Source organism: Zootoca vivipara, chromosome 14 (assembly GCF_963506605.1).
Source record: "Zootoca vivipara chromosome 14, rZooViv1.1, whole genome shotgun sequence".
Taxonomy (NCBI): Eukaryota; Metazoa; Chordata; class Lepidosauria; order Squamata; family Lacertidae; genus Zootoca; species Zootoca vivipara.
This window is the reverse complement of record NC_083289.1, coordinates 52,627,199-52,652,241: the sequence shown is the minus strand read 5'-3', so window position 1 is coordinate 52,652,241 and position 25,043 is coordinate 52,627,199. Positions and strand designations below refer to the sequence as shown.

At 46.5% G+C, this 25,043-nt stretch overlaps 2 protein-coding genes across 4 annotated transcripts in view; both read right to left on the bottom strand.

Moving 5' to 3' along the window:
- The window catches only part of AP5Z1 (adaptor related protein complex 5 subunit zeta 1), a 28,630-nt gene extending 27,635 nt beyond the window's left edge, over window positions 1–995 (bottom strand). Inside the window, exon 1 of one of the 2 annotated variants that reach the window (XR_009558539.1) lies at window positions 902–984. Coding sequence is in view for 1 of the 2 variants with exons in the window: in XM_060282601.1 (XP_060138584.1) it covers window positions 902–942 (41 nt within the window). In the remaining variant the exon portion in view is untranslated. Of the gene's footprint in view, window positions 1–901 lie in introns of both variants that reach the window. The other variant, XM_060282601.1, reaches the window with a different exon arrangement.
- A 15,191-nt stretch (window positions 996–16,186) lies between these two features.
- FOXK1 (forkhead box K1) overlaps window positions 16,187–25,043 on the bottom strand; it is a 92,047-nt gene continuing 83,190 nt past the window's right edge. For both annotated transcript variants that reach the window (XM_035130523.2, XM_035130522.2), the window contains exon 9: window positions 16,187–24,765. In XM_035130523.2, coding sequence (XP_034986414.2) covers window positions 24,545–24,765 — 221 coding nt within the window. In that variant the 3' untranslated portion in view covers window positions 16,187–24,544. The remainder of the gene's footprint in view (window positions 24,766–25,043) is intronic.

Sequence of the window (25,043 nt, the reverse complement as noted above, 5' to 3'; positions counted from 1 at the left end):
CAAGAGTAGGAGGGTCAGACTAGGACCTGGGAGAGACCAGGGTTGAAATCCTGTACTCAGCTGTGAAACTCACTGGGGCCACTCGCTGCCTCTCAGCCTGGCCTACCTCACAGGGATGTTGTGAGGGTAACATGGAGAGAGTGCGGAAAGAGGATCATGCGTGAGCTCCTTGGGGTGGGGGGGAGACGGGTTGCAAACAAACGCAGCAAACATGTTTATGTAAATAGTACTTCAGCTGCTCTTGTTTTTATCTGTGAGCCACCTTGAGTATCTGCCAGGGCATGAGATGAAAATTTTTCCAGAGAGTGGAATATATAAAGAGTTTATGTAAAAGAACATTGTCAATTTGTTGGGATGTTTTGACTGAGCTTCGGTGTGTAAACAGGATAATTGTATAAAATAAAATCTATAGTAAGTCAAATGATATGGGGAAAGTAAAAGTTTTAGCGTGCATTTTAGGGATTTAATTCGGGAACGCAAGGGGAAGATCGGAGGTCTTGAAAAAACCTAATCACAAATGGATGTCCAAAGCATGCATTAGTTAAAGAGTGAAGAACCGTTTATTTTGTATTTTTCATTTTGTCTATAATATCTATTGTGCACTTCTGTTATAAAGTGCTCAATCAATAAAGCGCTAAAAAGGAAAAGAAAAAGAAAAGAAACAAAAGAGTATCTGCCAGGACAAAAGGCGGGGCAAAAATAAATAAATAAATAAATAATAGTAGTAATATTAATAAAGAATAAGCAGCTGGCAAGCCCTAACTCTGCCTCCCCCAAAGAAACAGCTGGAACCCAAAGCCTCTGTTCTGCTTCTGCTCCCCCCCCCCCGCAGTGGCTCCCCCTTCCCCAGCCCCCCAGCCAGGAGGCGAAGAGGACGCCCCCCCCCTTTGCCTCTCACTACCTGGCCTGGCGGAGGAAGCTCTCTGTCCCCGCGGAATACATCCTATATTCCAAAAAGAAAAATGGGGTGGGGGAGTCCGGGTTTATTTTGGGGGAACACAGCCAGCGCCCCCTTTACTTCCGGGTTATTTTTCCTACCCGGGCACTTCTGAGCATGCGCGATGGTCCCTTTTCAAATCCGTCCGTGTGGAAACCGGCCTCCTCGGCGCCAGAGTTCCGGAAGGGAGGAGGAGGAGCCGCTTCTTCCTATGGGATTTGGCGGCCTTTCTTCCACGCGGAACGTGGGCTGGCGTGGGGGAGCCCCTGTTGTGTTGGGGTGGGAGGGGGGTGCAGAGGTCTTTAATTGTCAGGTGCGCGTGAGGGCACAGCTTTAAGGGCTGGCCGTGGGTAGGATCTCATAAGGAGCAGGAAGTGATGGGAGAGGACACAGAGGACTAGCAGCTTGAAAGTGCAGTTTTATTAAAAAATTATTTATTAAATTTCTACATTGCCCTTCATCCGAGGATCACAGGGCGGTTATGCTATAAAAACATGGAAAAGGTATCTCTCTGCTCAGAACCAGGGTGGATTTGATTTAAATCACTAGTCTATAAGACTTGATTTAAATCCTATATATATATATATATCAGAGTAGTTTTTACAGTTCTATGAAAAATTACTGATTTGGTTATACTATTAGAAATACATAGACATATAACTATGAAATTAACTGTGATATCTGAAGAAGTGTGCATGCACACGAAAGCTCATACCAATGACAAATTTAGTTGGTCTCTAAGGTGCTACTGGAAAGATTTTTTTTATTTTGTTTCGACGACCATCAGACCAACACGGCTACCTACCTGTAACTATGAAATTATTGTGAGGTTTAATAAGTTAACTGTTCATATTTGGACAACTTTTCAGCTGTACTTTATTGGAAGGAGAAATACAACCATTATGAAAAGATGGAATATATAGATTTGTAATTGCATTGCCTAGCTGCCTCTAATTTTATCGGTGTACCTTGACCCAGAGTCAACCTCCATTTTGCATGGGACCCCCTGGATTGTCACAGTGGCTCGAATCTTCTCACAGGTCGGCTGCTGCACACTCTGAATAGACATGACAGCTGGCCTTTGTGTGCAGGCGCATTCTTCCACACGTGGAGTCTCACAGCGACCCTCCCGTAGGACGCTGGGAGGTGCGCTGGGGGTTGTCCCACTGCTCCTTTGTTCAGCAGGCGCGTGCAATATGACTGATCTTGAGACTTCCTTGAGAAGAACAGGTTAAAAGACAATGTTTCTGTATCAGAGACGGATTATGCTCTGACTGCTAATTAGCCAGAAGCCGCTTCTCGCAATGAGAGGCACCAGAGAGGTTTAATCAGGAAGCAGGCGCTCTGTCAAAGGGAGTGTGCTGCCATTTCCCCGAGGTGTGTCTGTGTCTGTCAGCATGGACAAAGTTGGGGGAAAGTCATTACAAGGAAATAGTTATGCACAGTTATCCCGTCGGAAATTCATCCCTGCCTCCCAGGAAGAGAGAGAGTGTCGGGCGTTTGAGCAGGGGGACGCTTGTGCCTGGGTTTTGGAAATACACGTGAGTCAAACATTTCTAGAGTGTCTTCCAACCCAGTCTGTATTGTCCCCACCCCTCGCTAATTGATTTCCTGTGTGTGATCTCCAAGTAACATTTAGGTTGGTTGGGAAAGATAATAGATGGTATATTTAAGAAGAATTCCTGGATGCGTAGATTCCGGTTTGGGGTAAGTAGTACTCTTTAGTGAGAGCACCGCAGCAGGCGTCTAAAATAGCAAAAGATGCAGCAAAGCAAAGTGTGGAAATATAGGCAGTTAGATGTTTAAAATATCCCCTTCTAAGTTGCTTCCAAAGTTCCCCACTTCCTGTAGCACAGAAAGAAACCACACATTTGGCAAGTTAAAAAATATTTACAGTACAGTACTTACAAACTCCTCAAAGTTCAGGTTCCTGTGCCTTTCCATGCAGCAGTTATAAAACCCAGGCAGTAAAGCTTAGGCTCCAAAGCAAAGTTTCTAAATTATTTGTATAGGCAATGACCGATTAACACATATCCAAAAGATGCATGATTGCATCCGCACGCGCACGCCAAACCCAGAAGTGGCCAAAAAAGTCACTCAACGCAACACAAAAAGGGAGGGACGGGGGCAGAACTCCTGTGGGAAATGGAATTCGGCTGCATAGAAACATAAAGATGGCTTGTAGAAAGCCATGCGACTAAGCTGGAGCAACCAGCTGAAAACTCCTTACTGGTAGGGTTCACATGGTGGAATGGGAGAATAATGGCTTGATAACCCTCCCAACCCTTCCAGAAAAACGTCTGATAACCCTCCCAACCCTTCCAGAAAAACGTCTACTTCTGCTTCATTGACTATGCAAAAGCCTTTGACTGTGTCGACCACAGCAAACTATGGCAAGTTCTTAAAGAAATGGGAGTGCCTGATCACCTCATCTGTCTCCTGAGAAATCTCTATGTGGGACAAGAAGCTACAGTTAGAACTGGATATGGAACAACTGATTGGTTCAAAATTGGGAAAGGAGTACGACAAGGTTGTATATTGTCTCCCTGCTTATTTAACTTATATGCAGAATTCATCATGCGAAAGGCTGGACTAGATGAATCCCAAGCCGGAATTAAGATTGCCGGAAGAAATATCAACAACCTCAGATATGCAGATGACACAACCTTGATGGCAGAAAGCGAGGAGAAATTAAAGAACCTTTTAATGAGGGTGAAAGAGGAGAGCGCAAAATATGGTCTGAAGCTCAACATCAAAAAAACCAAGATCATGGCCACCGGTCCCATCACCTCCTGGCAAATAGAAGGGGAAGAAATGGAGGCAGTGAGAGATTTTACTTTCTTGGGCCCCTTGATCACTGCAGATGGTGACAGCAGTCACGAAATTAAAAGACGCCTGCTTCTTGGGAGAAAAGCAATGACAAACCTAGACAGCATCTTAAAAAGCAGAGACATCACCTTGCCGACAAAGGTCCGTATAGTTAAAGCTATGGTTTTCCCAGTAGTGATGTATGGAAGTGAGAGCTGGACCATAAAGAAGGCTGATCGCCGAAGAATTGATGCTTTTGAATTATGGTGCTGGAGGAGACTCTTGAGAGTCCCATGGACTGCTAGAAGATCAAACCTATCCATTCTTAAGGAAATCAGCCCTGAGTGCTCCCTGGAAGGACAGATCGTGAAGCTGAGGCTCCAATACTTTGGCCACCTCATGAGAAGAGAAGAATCCTTGGAAAAGACCCTGATGTTGGGAAAGATTGAGGGCACTAGGAGAAGGGGACGACAGAGGACAAGATGGTTGGACAGTGTTCTCGAAGCTACGAACATGAGTTTGACCAAACTGCGGGAGGCAGTGGAAGACAGGAGTGCCTGGCGTGCTATGGTCCATGGGGTCACGAAGAGTCGGACACGACTAAACGACTAAACAACAACAACCCTCCCAAGGTGAGGGGGCGTGGTCTAGCTAAGCCTGGCAGGACAGCTTACTCTATGGTCTTAACCCCTTCATGCATGAACTAGACGTAAGCATGTTGCTTATAGGGGGCCTGCTTATCCCACAATTGAAACTGGAAAGAAAAAAAGAACATTGGAACCCAGAAAAGCCAAATAGCTTGGAGACAGGAAGTTGAGGGCATATGGTTGGATGGCCACTGTCAAATATCTGGAGGACTGCCACATGGTCGATGGAGCAAGCTTGTTTTCTGCTGCTCCAGAGGGTAGAACCCGAACCAATGGATTCGAATAAAAAGAAAGGAGAGTCCAAATTTGAAGAAGAAGAAGAGGAGGAGGAGGAGGAGGAGTTTGGATTTGATATCCCGCTTTATCACTACCCGAAGGAGTCTCAAAGCGGCTAACAATCTCCTTTCCCTTCCTCCCCCACAACAAACACTCTGTAAGGTGAGTGAGGCTGAGAGAACTCAGAGAAGTATGACTAGCCCAAGGTCACCCAGCAGCTGCATGTGGAGGAGCGGGGAAGTGAACCCGGTCCCCCAGATTACGAGTCTAGCGCTCTTAACCACTACACCACACTGGCTTAGGAAGAACTTTCTGGTGGCAAGAGCTGTTCAACAGTGGAGAGGGTGGTGGACTCTCCTTCATTACAGGCTTTTAAAGGAAGTTTGGATATCAAACTGTTGCGGATTCATTAGCTGCAACTCCTGCTTTGCAGGGGGTTGGGCTAGATGACCATGGAGTCCCTTCCAACTACAATTCTACGATTCACAATTCTACGATTCTATGAATCTATGGAATATCAAGGCAAACCGTTAGTCCATCTAGGCCAGCAGTTATTCAGAGATGCAGACAGGGTCACATGAGTCTCTCTCTCTCTCTCTCTCTCTCTCTCTCTCTCTCTCTCTCTCTCTCTCTCTCTCTCTCTCTCTCAGGTTTGAACCTGGGACCTTTTGCCTGCAAATTACATGTTCTTTCACTCTCTTTTTTATATAACCATTTATTGATTTCCCCAAAAAAACCCAACAGAAAAAAGGAAAATATAAACAGATTAAACAATAATTTTGGGGTGGGTGGGGGTCTACTTCCCTCCATTCCCCCTCTTGGTACCATTATAATATACTTGTTTATGCACATCCATAAAACCTTATATACTTAACAATCCAATTTTAAAACCTTCATCTTATTACAAGTGACTTTTAGAAGTTATACTAATGTAAACGTCTGTTCACAAAGCTTTAAAAATATGCATTCATTGAGCAATGTCCTGCATAGCTCAGTAATTTATTTTGCCAATCTTCTTTATTTTCTTCTTCGTCTTCTTTGGCCGAGGCTTCTTCCTCCTTCCATAGGGGCCGGCTGGTCTTGGCCTGGCATCCAGTCTTGCATATCGGAACAAAGTCTTTCACTCAAACAATCCATCAAGTCCTGGACATCTCAATATCATACCTTCATTATTATTATTTTTGACAACGATCATTTCCCATATTTTCTTCAAGTCTTTATATGTCTTTCCCCAGGCCTTTTTGTTTTTTTAAAAGACATTTTATTAAATTTTCCAATTAAACACATTTAACAAATAACAAAACGAAACAAACCACAACAAACACAACATAATAAACACAAAATTTTTCTTTTAAACATCTTCTCAATTATTGCAATTCTCTTTGCTCTGCCGAGCTTTGACTTCCCTCCCTCCCCCCAGTCAGTTTTTTTTTTTGTCCATTCCTGCCTTACAGTTTCTTTATTCCTTCTATCTAAAATCAGTTCGTAGGATTTATTTCAGTCCTGCAAGTGTCTTTAAACTTCTACAGTTCTTCTCCATATAGTCCACGAATTTACTCCAGTCCTTTTGGAACTTTGACTCTCCCTGGTTTCGGATCCTGCTAGTCAGTCTTGCTAATTCCGCATAGTCCATCATTTTTGTCTGCCACTCTTCAATCGTCGGTAACTCCTGAGTTTTCCATTTTGGGGCTAATAAAGTTCTAGCCACAGTTGTCGCATTCATACCCTTTTTGACAATTTGACGTTGCTGCCACATAGCGTAGCATCTTAAACTTTTCCCCTCCCTTCTTGTTTGTTCTCTAACACAGTCAAAGCCTCCCAAATCATTTCCCGCGAGGTACCAACTTTATCAGTCAAGTCACATGTTCTTGGACTCAGTTCCTTGCCGGTTACAGGCTGAAGCCCAACCTATATGATATAGTGGTTAAGAGCAGTGGACTCAAAATCTGGGGAACCGGGTGCTCTTCCCCGCTCCTCCACATGCAGCTGTTGGGTGACCTTGGGCTAGTCACACTTCTCTGAAGTCTCTCAGCCTCACTCACCTTACAGAGTGTTTGTTGTGGGGGAGGAAGGGAAAGGAGATTGTTAGCCGCTTTGAGACTCCTTAAGGGGAGTGAATTGGCCACCTCATGAGAAGAGAAGACTCCCTGGAAAAGACCCTGATGTTGGGAAAGGTTGAGGGCACAAGAAGGGGACGATAGAGGACAAGATGGTTGGAAAGTGTTCTCGAAGCTACCAACATGAGTAAGGAGAAGGGGACGACAGAGGACGAGATGGTTGGACAGTGTTCTCAAAGCTACCAACATGAGTATGACCAAACTGCGGGAGGCAGTGGAAGACAGGAGTGTCTGGCATGCTCTGGTCCATGGGGTCACAAAGAGTTGGACATGACTAAACAACTAAACAACAAAATGGGGAGTGAAAGGTGGGATATCAAGTCCAAACTCTCCTCCTCCTCCTCCTCCTCCTCCTCCTCCTCCTCCTCCTCTCAAATGTCTTTCTGGCAAGACACGGTATCCCATCTTCAAGCTCTCTTTTCTCACCATGAAATCTGTAGTGTGGGATGAGAATACCGACCTACTCTATAGGGCAGTGCTCCCCAACCTTTTTATCGCCGCGGACCAGTCAACGTTTGATAATTTTACCGTGGCCCGCTGAGGGGGGGACATTGATTGTTTATATTTTATTTAGATTGTTTTGATTTAATAATTTTAATTTAATTGTATTTAAATGTTCCTTGGGCGGCCCGGTACCAATTGATCCACGGACCGGTACCGGTCCGTGGCCCGGGGGCTGAAGACCACTGCTATAGGGCTGTTGCTAGGATTACTGAGATAATGCATGTGAAGTACTTTGCGAACTTAAAGAGAGTGTACTATAAAATGCCACCACGATTTAGCTGATGGAAGTTGTAGTTAGTTCAAAACACCAGGTTGCTGAAGGCTGGGCGAAAGCATTCAGTTGGGGTATTCTAGTTTGGGGGCCTAAACTCTTTTTATTTATCAAACAGCATTACAAAGTCTTCTTAATCCCTGAATTTCTGAGGCCAGCAGGACTACGAATAGGGTACCCCTCTGCTGATGTTAACACCCAGAAAAGTCTGTATGGAAGCAGATGGGTCTTTTGGATATTTGGGGTCTAAGTCATTTAGGGTTTAAAATACTAATTGGGCACAGAAGCAACCTGATTCTGGAGAGTAATACTTAGACTCCACTGATATTATAGTCCTGCAGAAAAATCATTGGTTTGCTAATGAACTAGTCCTGAACTAGAGGGGAAATGCTTGATATTTTGTTCCAACTGCTATTCCCTCGCCTCTTGTCAGCAAACTATGATAATGGGGAAAGAAGCAAATATCCTATAGTCGGCTGCTGGCTGGTTTTGTGGAGTCTGGCTGCATCTTCCACCATCCTCTCCCCCAGGAATTTTAAAGATCATATAAATGCAAAGCATGTTTGCTAGAGATGGGTTTTATGTTAGTGCCTTGACACTGTATGAAATTTACAGCTAGGTTTCTCTCACAGCCAAGCAGAAAACCTTCACACATTGCCATAGCTCATCAACTAGAGAGACGAGTGGGGGGAAGATGTCTAAAAACTCCTCACTCTGTGCAGCATTCTTTTTTAAAAAAAAAATATGACTGACAACTTTAAGACCACTTTGCAATTAATCTCCTTTCAATTGTGAGATAGAATTGCAAGAATGTATCTTCATTTCTTCCTTGAGATAGATAGTGTTCTCGAAGCTACGAACATGATTTTGACCAAACTGCGGGAGGCAATGCAAGACATGGCGTGCTATGGTCCATAGGGTCACGAGGAGTCGGACACGACTAAACGACTAAACAACAACACCAAACCTTGGTTGGATGGTAATGGATGGGCAGAAGGCAACTCGATAAACTCAAGCAATGCCATCAGGACTTGCAAGCTTCGTTCTGCTTGTTCCAAAGCTGGGATCTGGTAGTTAGGAGCCCTGATGGAGTTCCCAAAATCAGGGTCCCTCCCCCCAGAAAAGGAGTTCATGCCATCCTGCTAATTTATCTTTGATTTGATCATAGGTTTTTAATTTATGACCTTCATTTGTTCTGATAACAATGTCTTCATAAGTAAGGCCATAAGTAAGATGGCTGCAATATTATCAAATAAATAATCTGTTTAATAAGGACAAAAAAGAATTTGGTTTTGAAGAAAAGAAATCCAGATTCCAAATTGAGCTATTAGGTAACAATCACAAATTGTTATCTAAAATGTACAATCTACTCTTGGACTGGTACACCATGGACGAGGCTGTTAAGGATTCTATGATCAAATGGGCCAGAGATTTCGGGCACAATATCCCATCCGATATGTGGTCAAAACTGTGGAAACAAAATATAAATTTTACAGCCTGTACTTTACTAAACGAGAATGTTATGAAACTTGTATATCGCTGGTATTTAACGCCAGCAAAATTATCTAAGATGTACAGGAAGCAGAACAAATGGTTCTGGAAATGCAGAACATCGGTGGGGGAATTTTTTCACATGTGGTGGGGGTGTGATAGGATAAAACAATTTTGGGATTTGGTTTATAACAAACTTAAAAAATTTTTTAAACTTACCTTTCCGAAGAAGCCTGAGGCTTTTCTGTTGGGTCTAGTCGATAATGAAATCCCAAAATCCGATTTAAGATTCTTTATGTACGCCACAGTGGCAGCTAGGATTCTCATCGCCCAGAAATGGAAAACAAATGAAATACCATCTATAATCGAGTGGCAATCGAAGGTTCTAGAATTTATGGAATTAGCCAAATTAACACACAGAGTACGTGATTCGGATGATGCGAAGTTCCAAGCTGAATGGAGTAAATTTATAGAGTATGCTAAAGGAAATTACATGGGTATGAGAGCGTTAGGGGTAGCAACATAACCTCTACAGTGCGACGAATCTGTTGTAAATAGAAAATACGAATTAGGATTGACAGAATTTACCACTTATGGGTTGGAAGGAAGTCAAATAGGTTGAACTATCTGTAATGTGAATGACTGTTAATATCTTTATGAAAAATGAATAAAAATTTATTTTCAAAAAAAAGGAGTTCATGAAATATGCTACCTGAAAATGCACCTGATGGGAGTTTTATCTAAGTGCAGTAAACAGGGCTGGATTTAGGTAGGATGAGGCCCTAAGCCACTGAAGGTAATGGGGCCCTTTTTTGTCCAGCTGTCCTTTGTCAACAACAAATTGTCGCTGTTTTATGTGTTGAATATATGCTATATGGTAATTTATGGACCTAATAGGTCCATACACCAGTGTTTCTCAACCAGTGTGCCTCCAGATGTTTTGGGACAACAACTCCCATCATCCCTAGCTAGCAAGACCAGTGGTCAGGAATGATGGGAGTTGTAGTCCCAAAACATCTGGAGGCACACTGGTTGAGAAACACTGCCATACACAACACAAAACACTGTTGCTGTATGTAGGTTTTATTTTGTGTTTTATCTTATACTAGGTGGACCGGCCATGCGTTGCTGTGGCTCAGTCTGTTAAATGGACCCTCAGAGTCCCCCTTCAGACTCCCCTCACCTTCAGAGTCCCCCTTCATTTTTTTGAAATGTTTTATGCGTGTTATGTTTACACAGGCTCATCCCTGAGACTCCCCCTACCCTGTCCCGACCCAGGAGGTATCCCACCCCTCCTCCCCCCACCCCGGCTCATCGCTATGCTTGTCCCCACCCTGTCCTGACCCAAGAGCTATGCCACCCCCTCTTCCACCCACCCCCTGGGTTATCCGTGTGGCTGGCCATACCCTGTCCCGATCTATGACCTATCCCGCCCCCTCCTCCCCTGGCTCATCCCTGTGATTGGGCCCACCCTGTCGTGTCCTGACCCATGACCTATCCTGTCTCCTCCTCCCCCACCCCCCACCCAGGCGAGCCCCCACCTCCACTCGGCCCAGTCTGAGCCAAGATGCTGTGGAGAGGGAAGCTTTCCTAGTTGCAGTACCAGTGTAGCCGTCGCTAGAGGGTGCTGTTTTTGCAACCTCTCCTGTGCTCCCAGCATCCCCGGCTGTCTGAGTTTTGTGTTTGGGAACAGTGGGTTTTACCTGCTTAAACTGCCATAGGACACCTGTCCAATCCACGGTAAGTGCATGCAAACATTCGCATATTCGCATGTGAGGTTGTGGCCAAATTTGAACGCGATCGGGCAAGCGGTTTTGGAGAAAAGTGGGCTTTAACAAACATGGACCTTCTACATTAGATTTTGGAAATGTACATCCAGTTTTTCCCCCTTTAATTTTTTTTTTGGGGGGGGGCCAAGAGAGCGGGGCCCTAAGCTATACGTAAATCCGGCACGGACAGTAAATACAGCAGGGGCGGATTCAGTTTGTGACAGGTTAGTATGTGTGATGTGCAGGGCACTTTTTTGTTAGGTGAAATGATTAACCTCAACACTGGAACTCATGGATGTTCAAGGAAGCTGAATGCTGGGAGACTCTGGGACACAAGATAAAACCCTTCTTTGTGCAGCCCATGGTTAAAGTCGCCGCCGCGAGAGACAAAACTGGCCACAAACTTGGCAGTAAAAGAAGATGGGGAAAATTCATGGAGCGAGAAAGCTGCTGATGGCTTCTAACCACAGGAGGGGAGAGTTGCTCTTATCCTGCTTGCTGGTTTCCCCAAGGAAACTCTTCAGCCACTGTGAGAACAGGGTGCTGGACTAGATGGGCCATGGGCCCGATCCAGCTCTCTCTTCTTGTGTTCTTACGACATTTTTCACCTCAACAGTCTTCCTAGCAAAATGCAGGACTCACTGCAGCCCAACAAATCTGCTACCAGCATTTGGCCTCTAAATTTGCACCCACCAGATTGTAAATTATCCGTGTAATTTCCTCTCCGCCCATGCCTACAGAAATCCCCCCCCTTTTAATTTTAAAAATGAGTCGAGGCTTCAGGGACAAGCAAAATCAAACGCGGCTCGGCCCGCTGACCTGTGTTCCACTCCAGAGTTTGTTCCACAAACTTCATGCAAATTGAGGTCATCGAGTTCCTCTCCGGTTAGATTTTGGTTCTGATGTTATTAAAATGTTATGTTTTTGATATGGAAATCGCGAGGGGAGGAAAACGCTTGTACAAGCAGGTTTTAAAGATAGAGCTTCGCCACCAGGTCAACCTATTGCTGCACTTAGATGTAGAAATTTAACTGGGGTAAATGTTCCATTATACGGACACGGTGCTTTCTGAGTGCATCTGTCCATCATAACTTAAGAGCTGCAGCATTTACATCGCTCTTCAAATCGACTGTGCCGTTAACTCATGAACAATGGCCTCCAGGCATTTTGCAATTAAAAACAGAAGTGGTTTGCAATCTGTGTCACAGGAACCCCTGAACACATTGGGTATTGATCAAGGGACGTGTAATTAAATCTAGGGATGGGTGTTAAAAAAGTTCCATTCTGCTCTCCATTTTTTTAAAAAAAAAAGGTTAATGTGGTGTCAATAAAACTGTCAAATATCATGGAATCACAGAACCTTCGAGTTGGAAGGGACCCCAAGGGTCATCTAGACCAACCCCCTGCACTGCAGGAATCTCAGCTAAAGCATCCATGACAGATGGCCATCCAACCTCTGCTTAAAAACCTCCAAGGAAGGAGAGTCCACAACCTCCCGAGGGAGTCCGTTCCCTTGTCAGAAAGCTCTTCCTGATATTTAGTCAGAATTTCCTTTCTTGTAGCTTGAAGCCATTGGTGCGAGTCCTACCCTCCAGAGCAGGAGAAAACGGGCTTGCTCCTTTGAGATATTTGAAGATGGCTACCAACAGGAGTCTGACCAAACTGTGGGAGGCAGTGGAAGACAGGAGTGCCTGGCGTGCTCTGGTCCAGGGGTCACGAAGAGTCGGACATGACTAAACGACTAAACAACAATATCCTATCTCCTCTCAGTCTCCTCTTCTCCAGGCTAAACAGGCTTGGGTGATGGGCTTGAGGGCATCCTGATCAAGTTTGCAGATGACACCAAATTGGGAGGGGTGGCTAATACCCCAGAGGACAGGATCACACTTCAAAATGACCTTAACAGATCAACAGACAACTGGGCCAAAGCAAACAAGATGAATTTTAACAGGGAGAAATGTAAAGTACCTGTACTACACTTGGGCAAAAAAACCGAAAGGCACAAATACAGGATGGGAGACACCTGGCTTGAGAGCAGTACATGTGAAAAGGATCTAGGAGTCTTGGTAGACCACAAACTTGACATGAGTCAACAGTGTGATGCAGCAGCTAAAAACGCCAATGCAATTCTGGGCTGCATCAAGAGGAGTATAGCGTCTAGATCAAGGGAAGTAATAGTACCACTGTATTCTGCTCTGGTCAGACCTCACCTGGAGTACTGTGTCCAGTTCTGGGCACCACAGTTCAAGAAGGATACTGACAAGCTGGAACGTGTCCAGAAGAGGGTAACCAAAATGGTCAAAGGCCTGGCAACAATGCCTTATGAGGAACGGCTTAGGGAGCTGGGTATGTTTAGCCTGGAGAAGAGAAGGTTAAGGGATGATATGATAGCCATGTTTAAATATATAAAAGGATGTCATATAGAGGAGGGAGAAAGGTTGTTTTCTGCTGCTCCCGAGAAGCGGACACGGAGCAATGGATTCAAACTACAAGAAAGAAGATTCCACCTAAACATTAGGAAGAACTTCCTCCTGACAGTAAGAGCTGTTCGACAGTGGAATTTGCTGCCAAGGAGTGTGGTGGAGTCTCCTTCTTTGGAGGTCTTTAAGCGGAGGCTTGACAGCCATCTGTCAGGAATGCTTTGATGGTGTTTCCTGCTTGGCAGGGGGTTGGACTGGATGGCCCTTGTGGTCTCTTCCAACTCTAGGATTCTATGATTCTAAACATACCAAAATCCCTCTGCCGTTCCTCCTAAGGCTTGGTTTCCATCTGTTTCTTGCCACCAGCCATGTGGCATGATGATTTAATGACCCCTGAAGACCCTTCTGCATCTGCAACTATGAATTCCTCACCCACCAACCTTGAAATTTGTTCCCATGTAGAATGTCATCCCATTTCCAGCCTGAATCTGGACTACAAGCAGCCATGATGAATGTCAGCTACAGAGAAAGAAAAACGGCCCTGCTCTCTTATCTGGGGTTGAAGTGAGTTTTTTATATATTATTTAACCCACATTGAGGTATCTCAGCAGCCCTTAGGAGTTCTACAGGTAAGAAAGGCCGCGGTCATGATCGGCCTGAGGCAAAGGACAAGATGGCGGCTGCCCCCATTACTTGCACAGAGACAACTGGGTCTGACTCCAGCATCCTCCATTGCACCTGAAGATCACAGGGTGGCTGACAGCGTAAAAATACGAAATGAAATGCCTTCAGGGACTGTATAGCTCAGGACACACAGAGGCCCAGTCGTTGCTCGGTAGCACCTGGGCAGTATTTAACACAAATCCATCACTCAGCCAAATCTGCCTTATGAGATAAAAAAAATATTTATTTATTAATACCAGGGCTGCCTGGGAATTTGCTGAAACCATTTTTGTGTGTGTGATTTTTAAACAGGTACTTCAGTTTGTGAGGTAGGACCCGCCATGCCAACAACTAAGTCCCATTTTTGTCTGCCATTTTGATTCAAAATTGCGCCTGGCACCCAAACATTGGCAGAAGCCCACTCCCCCAACTCGGGAATATTTGTGGTATACAATTTTTAAAAAATAAATAAATCAGTCAATAATCAATCAATCAATCAACAACCTTTGACAAGGCCAACCATTGTCTGAATGACCCAGCCAGAAAAACAAATGAACATAAAGTTATACCAATGGTCCGTCTATATGTCAGTATTGTCTACACTGACTGGCAGCCGATTTCTAGGGTTTCAGAAGGGTTTCTCAGCGATGCTACTGGGGACGGACATTCTGCATGCAAAACAGGTGTCCTACCACTGAGCCACCCCCTTTCCCTCTCATGCCACCGCAAAGGGGAAGAAGCTGCTCAATGATGAACAGAGGCCAGAGGTTTTAGAAGAAAACTGAACTAATATTGGGTCAGAACTTTAAAATTTAAACACTTCCTCCCTCTTGTTCTCCTGTAACTCAGAGGCAAACATGTTTTGCAATTTGTTGTGGTCGGGGGGGGGGGGAATTCTCTCCTCTCCCCGCCCAACTTCAGAGAAAGCAGAGGACAAAAGCTGCCTCCATTTCAAGTCCTGTATCGAAACCCTTCAGGTTTTGACAAACGACCGCCCAAGTGTGAAAGATGGATTTGATGCAACAAGAATATGAAGGGATATGGAAGGAGGGTGTTTGTGCAGGAATGATCATTTTGGTTTTGGAGCATCTTCTGGGATGCCCAGCCAGGGACGGTTTTTCTCACCTGCAAGCAGGTCAAAGGAAAGACCTTGAGATCCAACACACAGAGAGAGTAAAGCAATAATCAGCTCAATGATAATTTACAAATCCAGCATAAAAGGAGGACAAATGTTGATTTTTGGTACAGTACTGGCTGATTTATGAGACTGCAGGTAAAGGAAAAATTGCAAGCTCTCGGAGAACCTTGGATGCGCCCAACTTCAACCGCTCTGCGTTGCGTCTTCCAGATGTTACGAACTACAACTCCCTTCAGCCCCGAGCCAGGACAGCCATGTATTTTTATTTCTTTTATTTCATAAAATCTATGCACCGCTTGGTTGTAAAAAGAAACAACCGCCTCGAAGTGGCTTACAAAAAGGCAAAACAATAAAATCGTCAGGGGGGAAATGCAGCAATAGTTTAAAACATACAAAAAGTGAAAGTACTAAAATACCGGTAGGTTACAATTCTCACACCAACTTTCCAAGCATCTGGGGAGGCAAACAAGAATGTTTGCAGCCAAAACGGACACAGCAAAAGCGCCTTGCTTCATATCATGAGGCAGGGAGTTCCAGAGTGTATGTGCTGTCATGCTAAATGACCGAGTTCCTATGTTGCGGCTGACGGGAGTTGCATTGCAAAACCTCAAAACAGGTTGGGGAAGGGCTGGTGTAGAGATGTGCGATCGTTACAGGCATAGGCAAACTTGGCCCTCCAGATGTTTTGGGACTACAACTACCATCATCCCTAACTAACAGGACCAGTGGTCAGGGATGAGGGGAACTGTAGTCTCAAAACATCTGGAGGGCCAAGTTTGCCTCGGCCTGGTCAAAAACAATGGAGGGTCTTGTGGCACATTAATGGCCAAGATGTTTATTGTGGCATAAGTTTTCATGGGCTAGAGACCACCTCCTCAGCGGCTGGTCTGTGGAAGTTGGTTCCAGCCTTCGTCATCCAGGTGTTCTCCAGATGTTTTGGACCACCCCATTCCACCAGTTGCAGCAACTGCAGCCAAGCTGCTTGAAGCTGCAGTGTAAAACATCTGAGGGCACCAAGATGGGGATGGCTGGGTCACGAGTCTGCAAAATGTGCAAGACTCTTTGCTGAGAAAGACCGACACTCTTGAAATACTTAACCTCACAGGGCCCCTTCTGCCTTCACGGAGTTTAACACAAATCTATCATTCAGCAAAGCCTGCCTTAGGAGAGAAAACACGCTTTCTTGGACCATCCAAGAACATGGGTTTAAGAGTGTCCTATCCCACTAGATTGTTCCTTTCTCAATAAAAATGTGTATTAGGTTTTATCTAAAGGCGAGAAAGAATTCTGTTGTGCCAAGGACTGAGTGGATGATTTCACTACAGTGGTACCTCGGTTTATGAACACAATTGGTTCCGGAAGTCTGTTCATAAACTGAAGCGTTCATAAACTGAAGCGAACTTTCTCATTGAAAGTAATGGAAAGTGGATTAATCCGTTCCAGACGGGTCTGCGGAGTACTCAACCTGAAGCGTACTTAACCCGAAGCATGGGTGTAATTGGTTCCGGAAGTCTGTTCATAAACTGAAGCGTTCATAAACTGAAGCGAACTTTCCCACTGAAAGTAATGGAAAGTGAATTAATCCGTTCCAGATGGGTCCGTGGTGTTCGTAAACCGAAAATTCGTAAACCGAGGTGTTCATAAACCGAGGTTCCGCTGTACTAAAATGAAAGGCCCCAACCTGTATCAGAAGTAACCTAAATTCTAATCGTCAGATACCATCACAGCACATGGCCTTTACTGCTGCCCTAGGCTTATCCAAAAACTACCATTAAAACCCACTCCTTTTGTTGATAGTCCTAGGATGGTACTTGGAAGCAAGCCCCGTCTTCTTACGTAATGCTGGGTGGGCGACAATGTGCCGGCAGAGACACACAACCACCTCAGCTGCTGCATGGGCCATGTTAGTATGCCAATGTGGTGTGTGTCCCCCCCCCCCCCGCCTTTGCTATCACTCTGCACCCAGTTTTGATTCCTGCATTGTAGGAAGGGGTGGACTAGATGACTCTTGGGGTCCCTTCCAACTCTACAGTTCTGTGGAATCAGGTGTCTGGCATGTGCAATGCTGCACTGGTTAGGTTCTTCTTGCTGCACCCAGAACCACGTCTCAATCAGTCCAGGATGCCCTGAAATCCATGGAACTTGCTGTTGAGAAAACTTGCTTGGCACTGGAATGTTAAGAGGGGACTGCTTGCAATGCTCAAGGTCTCCAATCTTTGCCTCTCCCAATGGACAGCATGGCTGGAGATTCGGAACCCTAGAAATCCGCTGTGCTTTTGTGTTCTTAACATTCGCCTGAAGACTGCCCAGTCAAGCTACGCTCAAACCAGCAGGGCAGTTTAAACTTGCAAAGCGGGTTCGATTAGATGAGCCTTTGAGGTCCCTTCCAGCTCCCAACATTCTAGGATTATTTGAAAGCTGTCAAGAAGCAGTAGGCCACAACCATTTTCATTTCCCCCTTTCTCCATGCATGCCTGGGTGTCAGTCATTTATGACCTGTTGTTGTTTAGTCGTTTAGTCGTGTCCGACTCTTCGTGACCCCATGGACCATAGCATGCCAGGCACTCCTGTCTTGCACTGCCTCCCGCAGTTTGGTCAAACTCATGTTCGTAGCTTCGAGAACACTGTCCAACCATCTCGTTCTCTGTCGTCCCCTTCTCCTATTGCCCTCCATCTTTCCCAACATCAGGGTCTTTTCCAGGGAGTCTTCTCTTCTCATGAGGTGGCCAAAGTATTGGAGCCTCAGCTTCACGATCTGTCCTTCCAGTGAGTACTCAGGGCTGATTTCCTTCAGAATGGATAGGTTTGATCTTCTTGCGGTCCATGGGACTCTCAAGAGTCTCCTCCAGCACCATAATTCAAAAGCATCAATTCTTCGGCGATCGGCCTTCTTTATGGTCCAGCTCTCACTTCCATACATCACTGCTGGGAAAACCATAGCTTTAACTATACGGACCTTTGTAGGCAAGGTGATGTCTCTGCTTTTTAAGATGCTGTCTAGGTTTGTCATTGCTTTTCTCCCATTTATGACCAGGGCCGGCTCTAGGTAGACCCCCGGTGGTGTGGTGCGCCAGGGCGCCGGGCCGGTAGGCTGGGCGCTGCACGAAAACCATGCTGCGCCCTGCGGGGGTGCTGGAGCGATCTCCGCCCCTCAGCGCCAGGGCGGCCGACCTGCTCGAGACTGCCCTGTGTTTATGACCTAAAGGAACATAAAACCCCCTGAGCTCCATAGACATACAGTGGTACCTCTACTTACGCATTTAATGCGTTCCGAACGCACATTTGTAAGTCGAAAAAATTTGTAAGTCGAATCCCATAGGAATGCATTGGGAGAAAAAATTCGTAAGCCCTATCTAAAAATTCGTAAGTAGAAAAAATCCTATCTAAACCACATCCAAGATGGCGGAGAGAGCTCCATTCGTAAGTAGAGTTATTCGTAAGTAGAGGTACCACTGTAGAATCATGCAGTTGGAAGGGCCCCCAAGAGCCATCTAGTCCAACCCCCTGCAATGCAGCTTCCCCTTACGGGAATTGAACCTGCAACCTTGACATCAGCAACACCACACTCTAACCGAGCTACCCGCCAGTTCATTTGCCTGGTGAGATTGCTACTTGCCATAGGTGAAAAGGTGTACTGTATGCTTATTTGCAAGTCTGGGTAACCGAATGCTGCTCTGCAAGCTTGACGCATCTGCAAAGGATGCCGGAAATGTCAGCTCGGAGCAGGGCAAACCTGAGCACAAAGAAGGGGCAGGATAGTTCAAATCCCACACACTTAAGGCTTCGCTGCGTCGTGGATGCACAGCACATACTGTATGAGAGAACAGGAAAGCAAGACTTGAAATTCGAGGGAGAAGATCAGGAGCTGCAAGCAAGCTTCCTTGGACTACAGCTTTATTGTGCATCGTTATGCATCTTCCCCTGCAACATAAAATCAGTTTTGGTCATCTATTCCCAACTCCCTGCAATGCAGGAATTGCATGCAGCCACAGGAGCGCATTGGCATATGCGTCTTAGAAGAAGCCTCTGCAATATCAAGCTATCACCATTGCCAAAGCGTTGCCCTCTATATTCTGCCGATTCCAACCCACCAGGACTCCAGCCAGGTTGGCCAAGGAGTTATGGGAGCAGATAAAGGAGGCCAGGTTAGGGGTGGCACTCCCAGTTCCAGGGCTGGACCAAAGACACTTGGGTGTTTGAGGTGAGGAAATTCAGGCAGCCGTGCTCTGTATCCCACACATTTAAAATTGGTGTGCAAGTCACCAGGAAGTTTTCAACGGGAGTTGGGCAAGAGCACTCAACAGGCGGTTGCAACGGAGAATTTACTAGTGGGTTGTGTCCCATGGGGCTGGATTCATCTGCCCTTTCCAACAACCAGAACGTCCACCTTCAAGGCTGATGCCTCTCGCTGTGCCCCGTGGTGAAATCCATCAGGCTTTGGCGAGGGCTGACGGTGATGCGTCACAGAAGCAGCCTACGCAATATCAAGCCATCACCACTGCCGAAGCAAGACGGAAAGGATACCTCTGGGAATCTGCAGGAAAACATGGGGGTGCCTTTCCCCTGCTGCCTTACAGCAACCCTACAATAAGAGACGTCGGGAACGTATTTTGCCCCAAGGTAAGTTAACCTTGGATTCAGAAGGCACACAAACCAGTCTTAAGTCAGGGCTCCTCCACACTTACTTCCTGCCCCACAATTTCTAGACATAGGTCCACGCTTTCCCGGTCTGTGTCCAAGCTTTTATTATAAAAAAAAATCCCACTGCTTTTCCCAGGAAAAGCTGATCTTTACTGCTGAACCGGAACAAACAGCAATTCGGATTTCCTATGTAATTGTTTTCAGTGGTAAAGAGCGAGTCTTTGTGGAGAAAGTGCTGGGGCACCCCCCCCAAAAAAAAAACCTAAAAAGCACTCGGACACAAACCTGGATAGCTCAGACCTGTGCCTAGAAATATGAAGCAAGGTTAAGTGTGGATGAGTTCCTCAGTCCTACGTGCATAGCAATGTTTCTGCTTCTGCAGTCTCTTGCTTCCAGGGGTCCAAATGATAAAGAATCTCACCTCCACCCAAGGCTGCTGAAATGTTTTCCAAAAAGAAAAAGTGACTTTAAAATATAAAATAGGTCAGAAGTACAGAAGTAGGGGTTTTTTTTGGGGGGGGGGGTTTGCTTACCCAGGCTCTCAAATTCATACAGGGAAGAAAACAAGAATGCAAACCCAGAAGAGGATGGAGGGAGATATACCCCTCCCCCAGTTTCTTAGGGGAATCTCAAGTTCACACTCCCCAAGCTGAGCAGGCCCCATCCCTTTGGGCCGCATTGGATCGAAGTGCCCGAGATTTAATCCACTTTACACTGTGCCACACAGCCCCCCGTCCAAGGAATCACAGGGCGTCCCCCGCAGACAGCTCAGTCCCTCGCAGCCGGCTCCGTTTCGCTGTGATCGAAGTGAGCGGCTGGATTGGGAGTTTTAACAAAAGGCCTCCGTGTTTGCATGCAAAGGTAGGCAAGCAGGCAGGCAGGCAGGCAGGCAGGCAGCTGTTTGGCTCTGGAGAACAAAGGTCTGTCCCGTTTCCTTACTCAAGCTGGGCTTTGCTTCCAAACAGGTGTCTGGAGTCCTCCTCCTCCTCCTCCTCGCATGTCCAGTTTCCTACAAGTCTGGGCACCTGCATCTGAAAGCGATTGCATGCAGAGCAACGCTCCCATACCTCCGGTAATACAGCAGACACACTTCCTTCCTTTATTTTAGACAAGGGCAGAATTACTGCTTGCATAGGAAAAGGGACCAGACGAAAGGATCTCCAAAACTAATAGATCATATGGAGCAATATCTTTTTCTCCCAACTGAATTGATTTCTGGCGGAGGGGTGTGTGTGTGCATGCAGATTTTTGCACCCAGACACTTAGAACCTCCAGGGGGAAGCAAGCGATTCTTTTTCCCCCAATGGCAAGCCAACTTTTTCACGCAGAGAACAGGTCTCACAGCATTATTGCTGTTCTCTCTCGCCTACAAACTCAGTTGTTATACAGAGCTAAGAGGCTGTCCTTCTCCCACTAGAGCGGAGAGACTTACTGGGACTGTTTTCATGAATAAAAATTTATTGGCACCCTTTGCGCATCACAGTAAACCGCAGGTAAGGAATGTGCCTGGCTTGGTTGCTTGTCCCCTTTCCACTAGCATTAGGAGGAAATAAACTGCAGGTCCTGGTTTAGACATTATTATTATTATTATTATTATTATTATTATTATTATTATTATTAGCCCTCTACTAGCAGGCCCCAGGGCAGGTTGCAACAATTACCAATTTTGTATTGATAATAGGTAAAACAAATTACGGTCCCAGGAATAGGATGGGTCCTGAAGACACACCCCTCGGGTGTCGAAGTTCAGGAGAAAGAGGTGTGTATTTGTCAGTTGCAAATAGCTGTGCAGAGGGAGATGCAAAGCTTAGAGGCCGCTAGAGAGAAGGCCATCTTGTCACTGCTACCCCCAAACTTTTGAGGGGGCGGCGGGACGACCAAGAGTGTGCCATCTGCCAATCTAAACACCTGAGAGAGAAGAAGGGGGTCTCCCTTCAATATCCTATAGCAGGGGTGGCCAACTCCCAAGAGACTGCGATCTATTCAGGGCAAAGCAAAACTGTTGAGCTTTTTTAAGGGAGAAAGCACCGCTTTTTAGGGATACGGGGGAAATTGTTGAGCTTTTTATAGAGATGAGAAAACCCCCAATTTTGGGGAGTTCAAGGCTAAAGTGTTGCCCATTTTTAAGGAAAAGGGGGAACAGCCACTCACCAACAGATCGCTGAGGAAACAGCCTCAATGAGTAAACTACGTCTTCCTTTCTGCGAATCGTGCAACAATGGAGGGCGGGGCGGGGCGGGATTCTATTTTACCAACATCGACAACAATCTACCAAAATCTCCCAGGGATCTACCAGTAGATCGCGATCGACCTGTTGGACATCCCTGTCCTATGTCATGCTAAGCCAGGGGTTGTTTTCTTCTGGGGTTAATGCGGAGGACAAACATGACAAAGATCAGCCCTTGTTCATGGCAAACCATTAACTATGGTTTACCGCGACGTGTGAACAAGCCTTACAAACGGGATGACATGCAGGGAAACGTTCAAAGAGGTGCTGCAATGCTTACATCCGGAGGAATTCATAAGCACGGCTGGATTTACCAACACGCTTAAATCTTAGGCTTGCCTTTCTTAATAAGGGCCTGCAAACAGGGAAATAAATGGCTTGAAGGAACCCCTGGGGTCAAGCGCTCATCCTTATGCCCTCTCCCCCTCCCTCTGCCAAGCTCAGCACCAAGCAATATTTAATTTAATTTGGGCTCTGAAAACCCATTTCAAGTCCTGCGGTTACAAAGAAACCCTAATGAGCGCCAAGCAGTTGGTGTCTTAACCTTCACCGACGGGACGCGGGGACAGGAATCATATTTATTTATTTATTGCATTTGTAATTTCACCGTTTTCTCCAAGGAGCTCAAAAGTGCCACGCATGGTTCTCCCCCTCCTCATTTAATCCCCACAACAACCCTGTGAGGTAGGCGAGGCGGAGAGTGGCCCTCAAGGTCACACCCAGTGAGTTTCACTGTGTGAGGATTTGGACCCTGGTTTCTGCCAGGCCCTAGTCCCGACACTCTAACCACTACACCACCGCTGCCTCTCATGAGATCCAATGATGAGTCATGCACATTTTTATCCTGCCCTTCCTCCAAGGAGCTTGAGGCTGCGCTCGTAGTTCTCTCCAACCCCCCCCCCCCACTTTCCTTGCCACCCAACCTACCTCGCAGGGCTGTTAGGCGTGACTGACCCGGCCACCCAGAGAGCGGCATGGCTGAGAAGGAATTTGAATCCAGCTCTCTCCAGACCAGTCTTCTCCAGCAGAAGCTGCCGTCCAAAGCAAAAGGCTACCTGAGATGGAGTCTGGTCCTCTTAACGCATAATCTGGGCTCTTAAGGTGTGGTGAGCGACGAGGCAGCGCCATCGTTAAAGGATAAGGGTTATTCTATTCCGGTCTTTCTCCCTCTCTCAGGCTCGATGAACAGGAATGGGACCAAAAGGTCCTAGCTGGTTCCTTCCTCTTATCAAAGCCCTGCCTAGGTTGTTATGTAAGACGAGTCTGCTGGATCAGGCCAGTGGCCCATCCAGTTCCAGCATGCCTGGAAGCAGGATCTGAGCGCAAGAGCACCTCTCCCCTTCTGTGGTTTCCAGCGACTGGGATTCATAAGTATTTCTGTCTCCCAACTGTGAAGGCAGAGCAGAACCACTGAGGCTGTAGCCATGGATAGCTCTCTTCCTCCTTGAATTTGCACCGTGTTAAATCAAGCCTGGAACTAGACATCACCGTAGATCAGGCCTAGGCAACCTCCGGCCCTCCAGATGTTTGGGACTACAATTCCCATCATGCCTAGCTAACAGGGATGATGGGAATTGTAGTCCCAAACATCTGGAGGGCCGGAGTTTGCCTAGGCCTGCTGTAGATGCCAAAAAATGCAGCCCCACTTATCCCAACCCACCAAATGTTGAGCATAGGATCAGAGATTCTTGAGGGTCCCCCAGTCCAATGCAAAGGTCTCTGTTATGGGGATCGGACCTGCAACCTTGGCGTTGCTATCAGCACCACGCTCTAACCCACTGAGCTACCCACCTGACTTAAACCGGTATCCCGACATCTCCGCGCTGCCAGTTTCTTAAGTCCCTTGCTGGGGCAGATTCTTTTTTTGGGGGGGGGGGTGGAAATGGGGAAGAGCACTGTGTGCAACAACACAACGTCCGAGCATGGGTTAGCTGGCGGGAAGAAGGAACAGGCCCACGCGGCCGTTCCTGTGGATACCGACCGATATAGCCTGCAACGTCAAATTTTTCGAAAAGCCCTTCCCAGGTGGGCATCCTCTCGATTTCAGGCTGCAAAGCTCGGGGGGGGGGGGGGGAGAGAAGGAGGTACCCCCCCCCTGTGTGTGTATGCATATGTATATATGGTAAAAAGAGGCAGAAGTAATCATTGGCGATCACAACCTGCCCCAGCCCTCTCCAAAACCACACTTGCCTCTGTCCTGCATTTAATACGCTCACATACAAAGCCCAATATTTGAGGGAAAGGGAAGAAAATTAACGGAGGGAGAGGGGGGGAAACCCCAGCAGTCGTACAATCAAATTGTCTGTATTTGTTGTTGTTTTTTTTAATCTAAAAAGGGGGTCTGGGGGATAGAGAGAGAAAAGATCTCAAGAGCAAAAGGCAAAGCAAGACTTCTGGGCAGGTGGAGCTTTCGGCCATTCCATTTGGCACCTCGAGACTCTTAAGAACCGCCGTCGTGTCCTGTTAAAATCTTATCTTTTGGAAAGGAACTTTAAAAAAAAAAAACCAACAACCCCAAAAAGGTCAAAAGGTGTTACAGATGTAGTTTTTTTCCCCTTCTTCTTTCTGTAGAAGGAGGAGGAGGACAATCCCGCAAAGGCCGTGCGCTGCGCCGCTTTCAGAGCATCCTGCTTCCTTATTCGCTGGCAGCCTGTCCTTGTGGAGCCGTGGAAGTGATCACGCCCCCCGTCTGCAAGGGAGCCGCTGTCGCCCCCCTCGGCTCCTCCACCCGAGGCCTCTTGACATCCGGCTCGCCAGGAGGGTCTTCTTTCGCCACGGCCTCCGCCGCCTGGCTGACCACGGCCGGAGTGGAGGAACTGGCCTGGGCAGCCAGCAGCTGCAGTGGATTTGTGAGGGCTGGAGGGGGAAAGAGAGGGGGGGGAGAGAGAGAGAGAGGAAGAAGAGGATTAGCTTCGCCAGTGCCGGTTTTGTAAACGCACGAGACGCGTTTAGAACCACCTCGTCAGGGAACGGTAAAACAACTAAACATTACTGGGAAATGATTTGTAAAGAATGTTTAAGACAACTTTTGTTAAAAGTCCAGAAGCCTTTTATTTTTATTTTACTAGGCATTACAGGTCAAAGACTTGCCAAAAGAGAAGAAGGAACTTTTTATGTACGCCACAGCTGCGGCT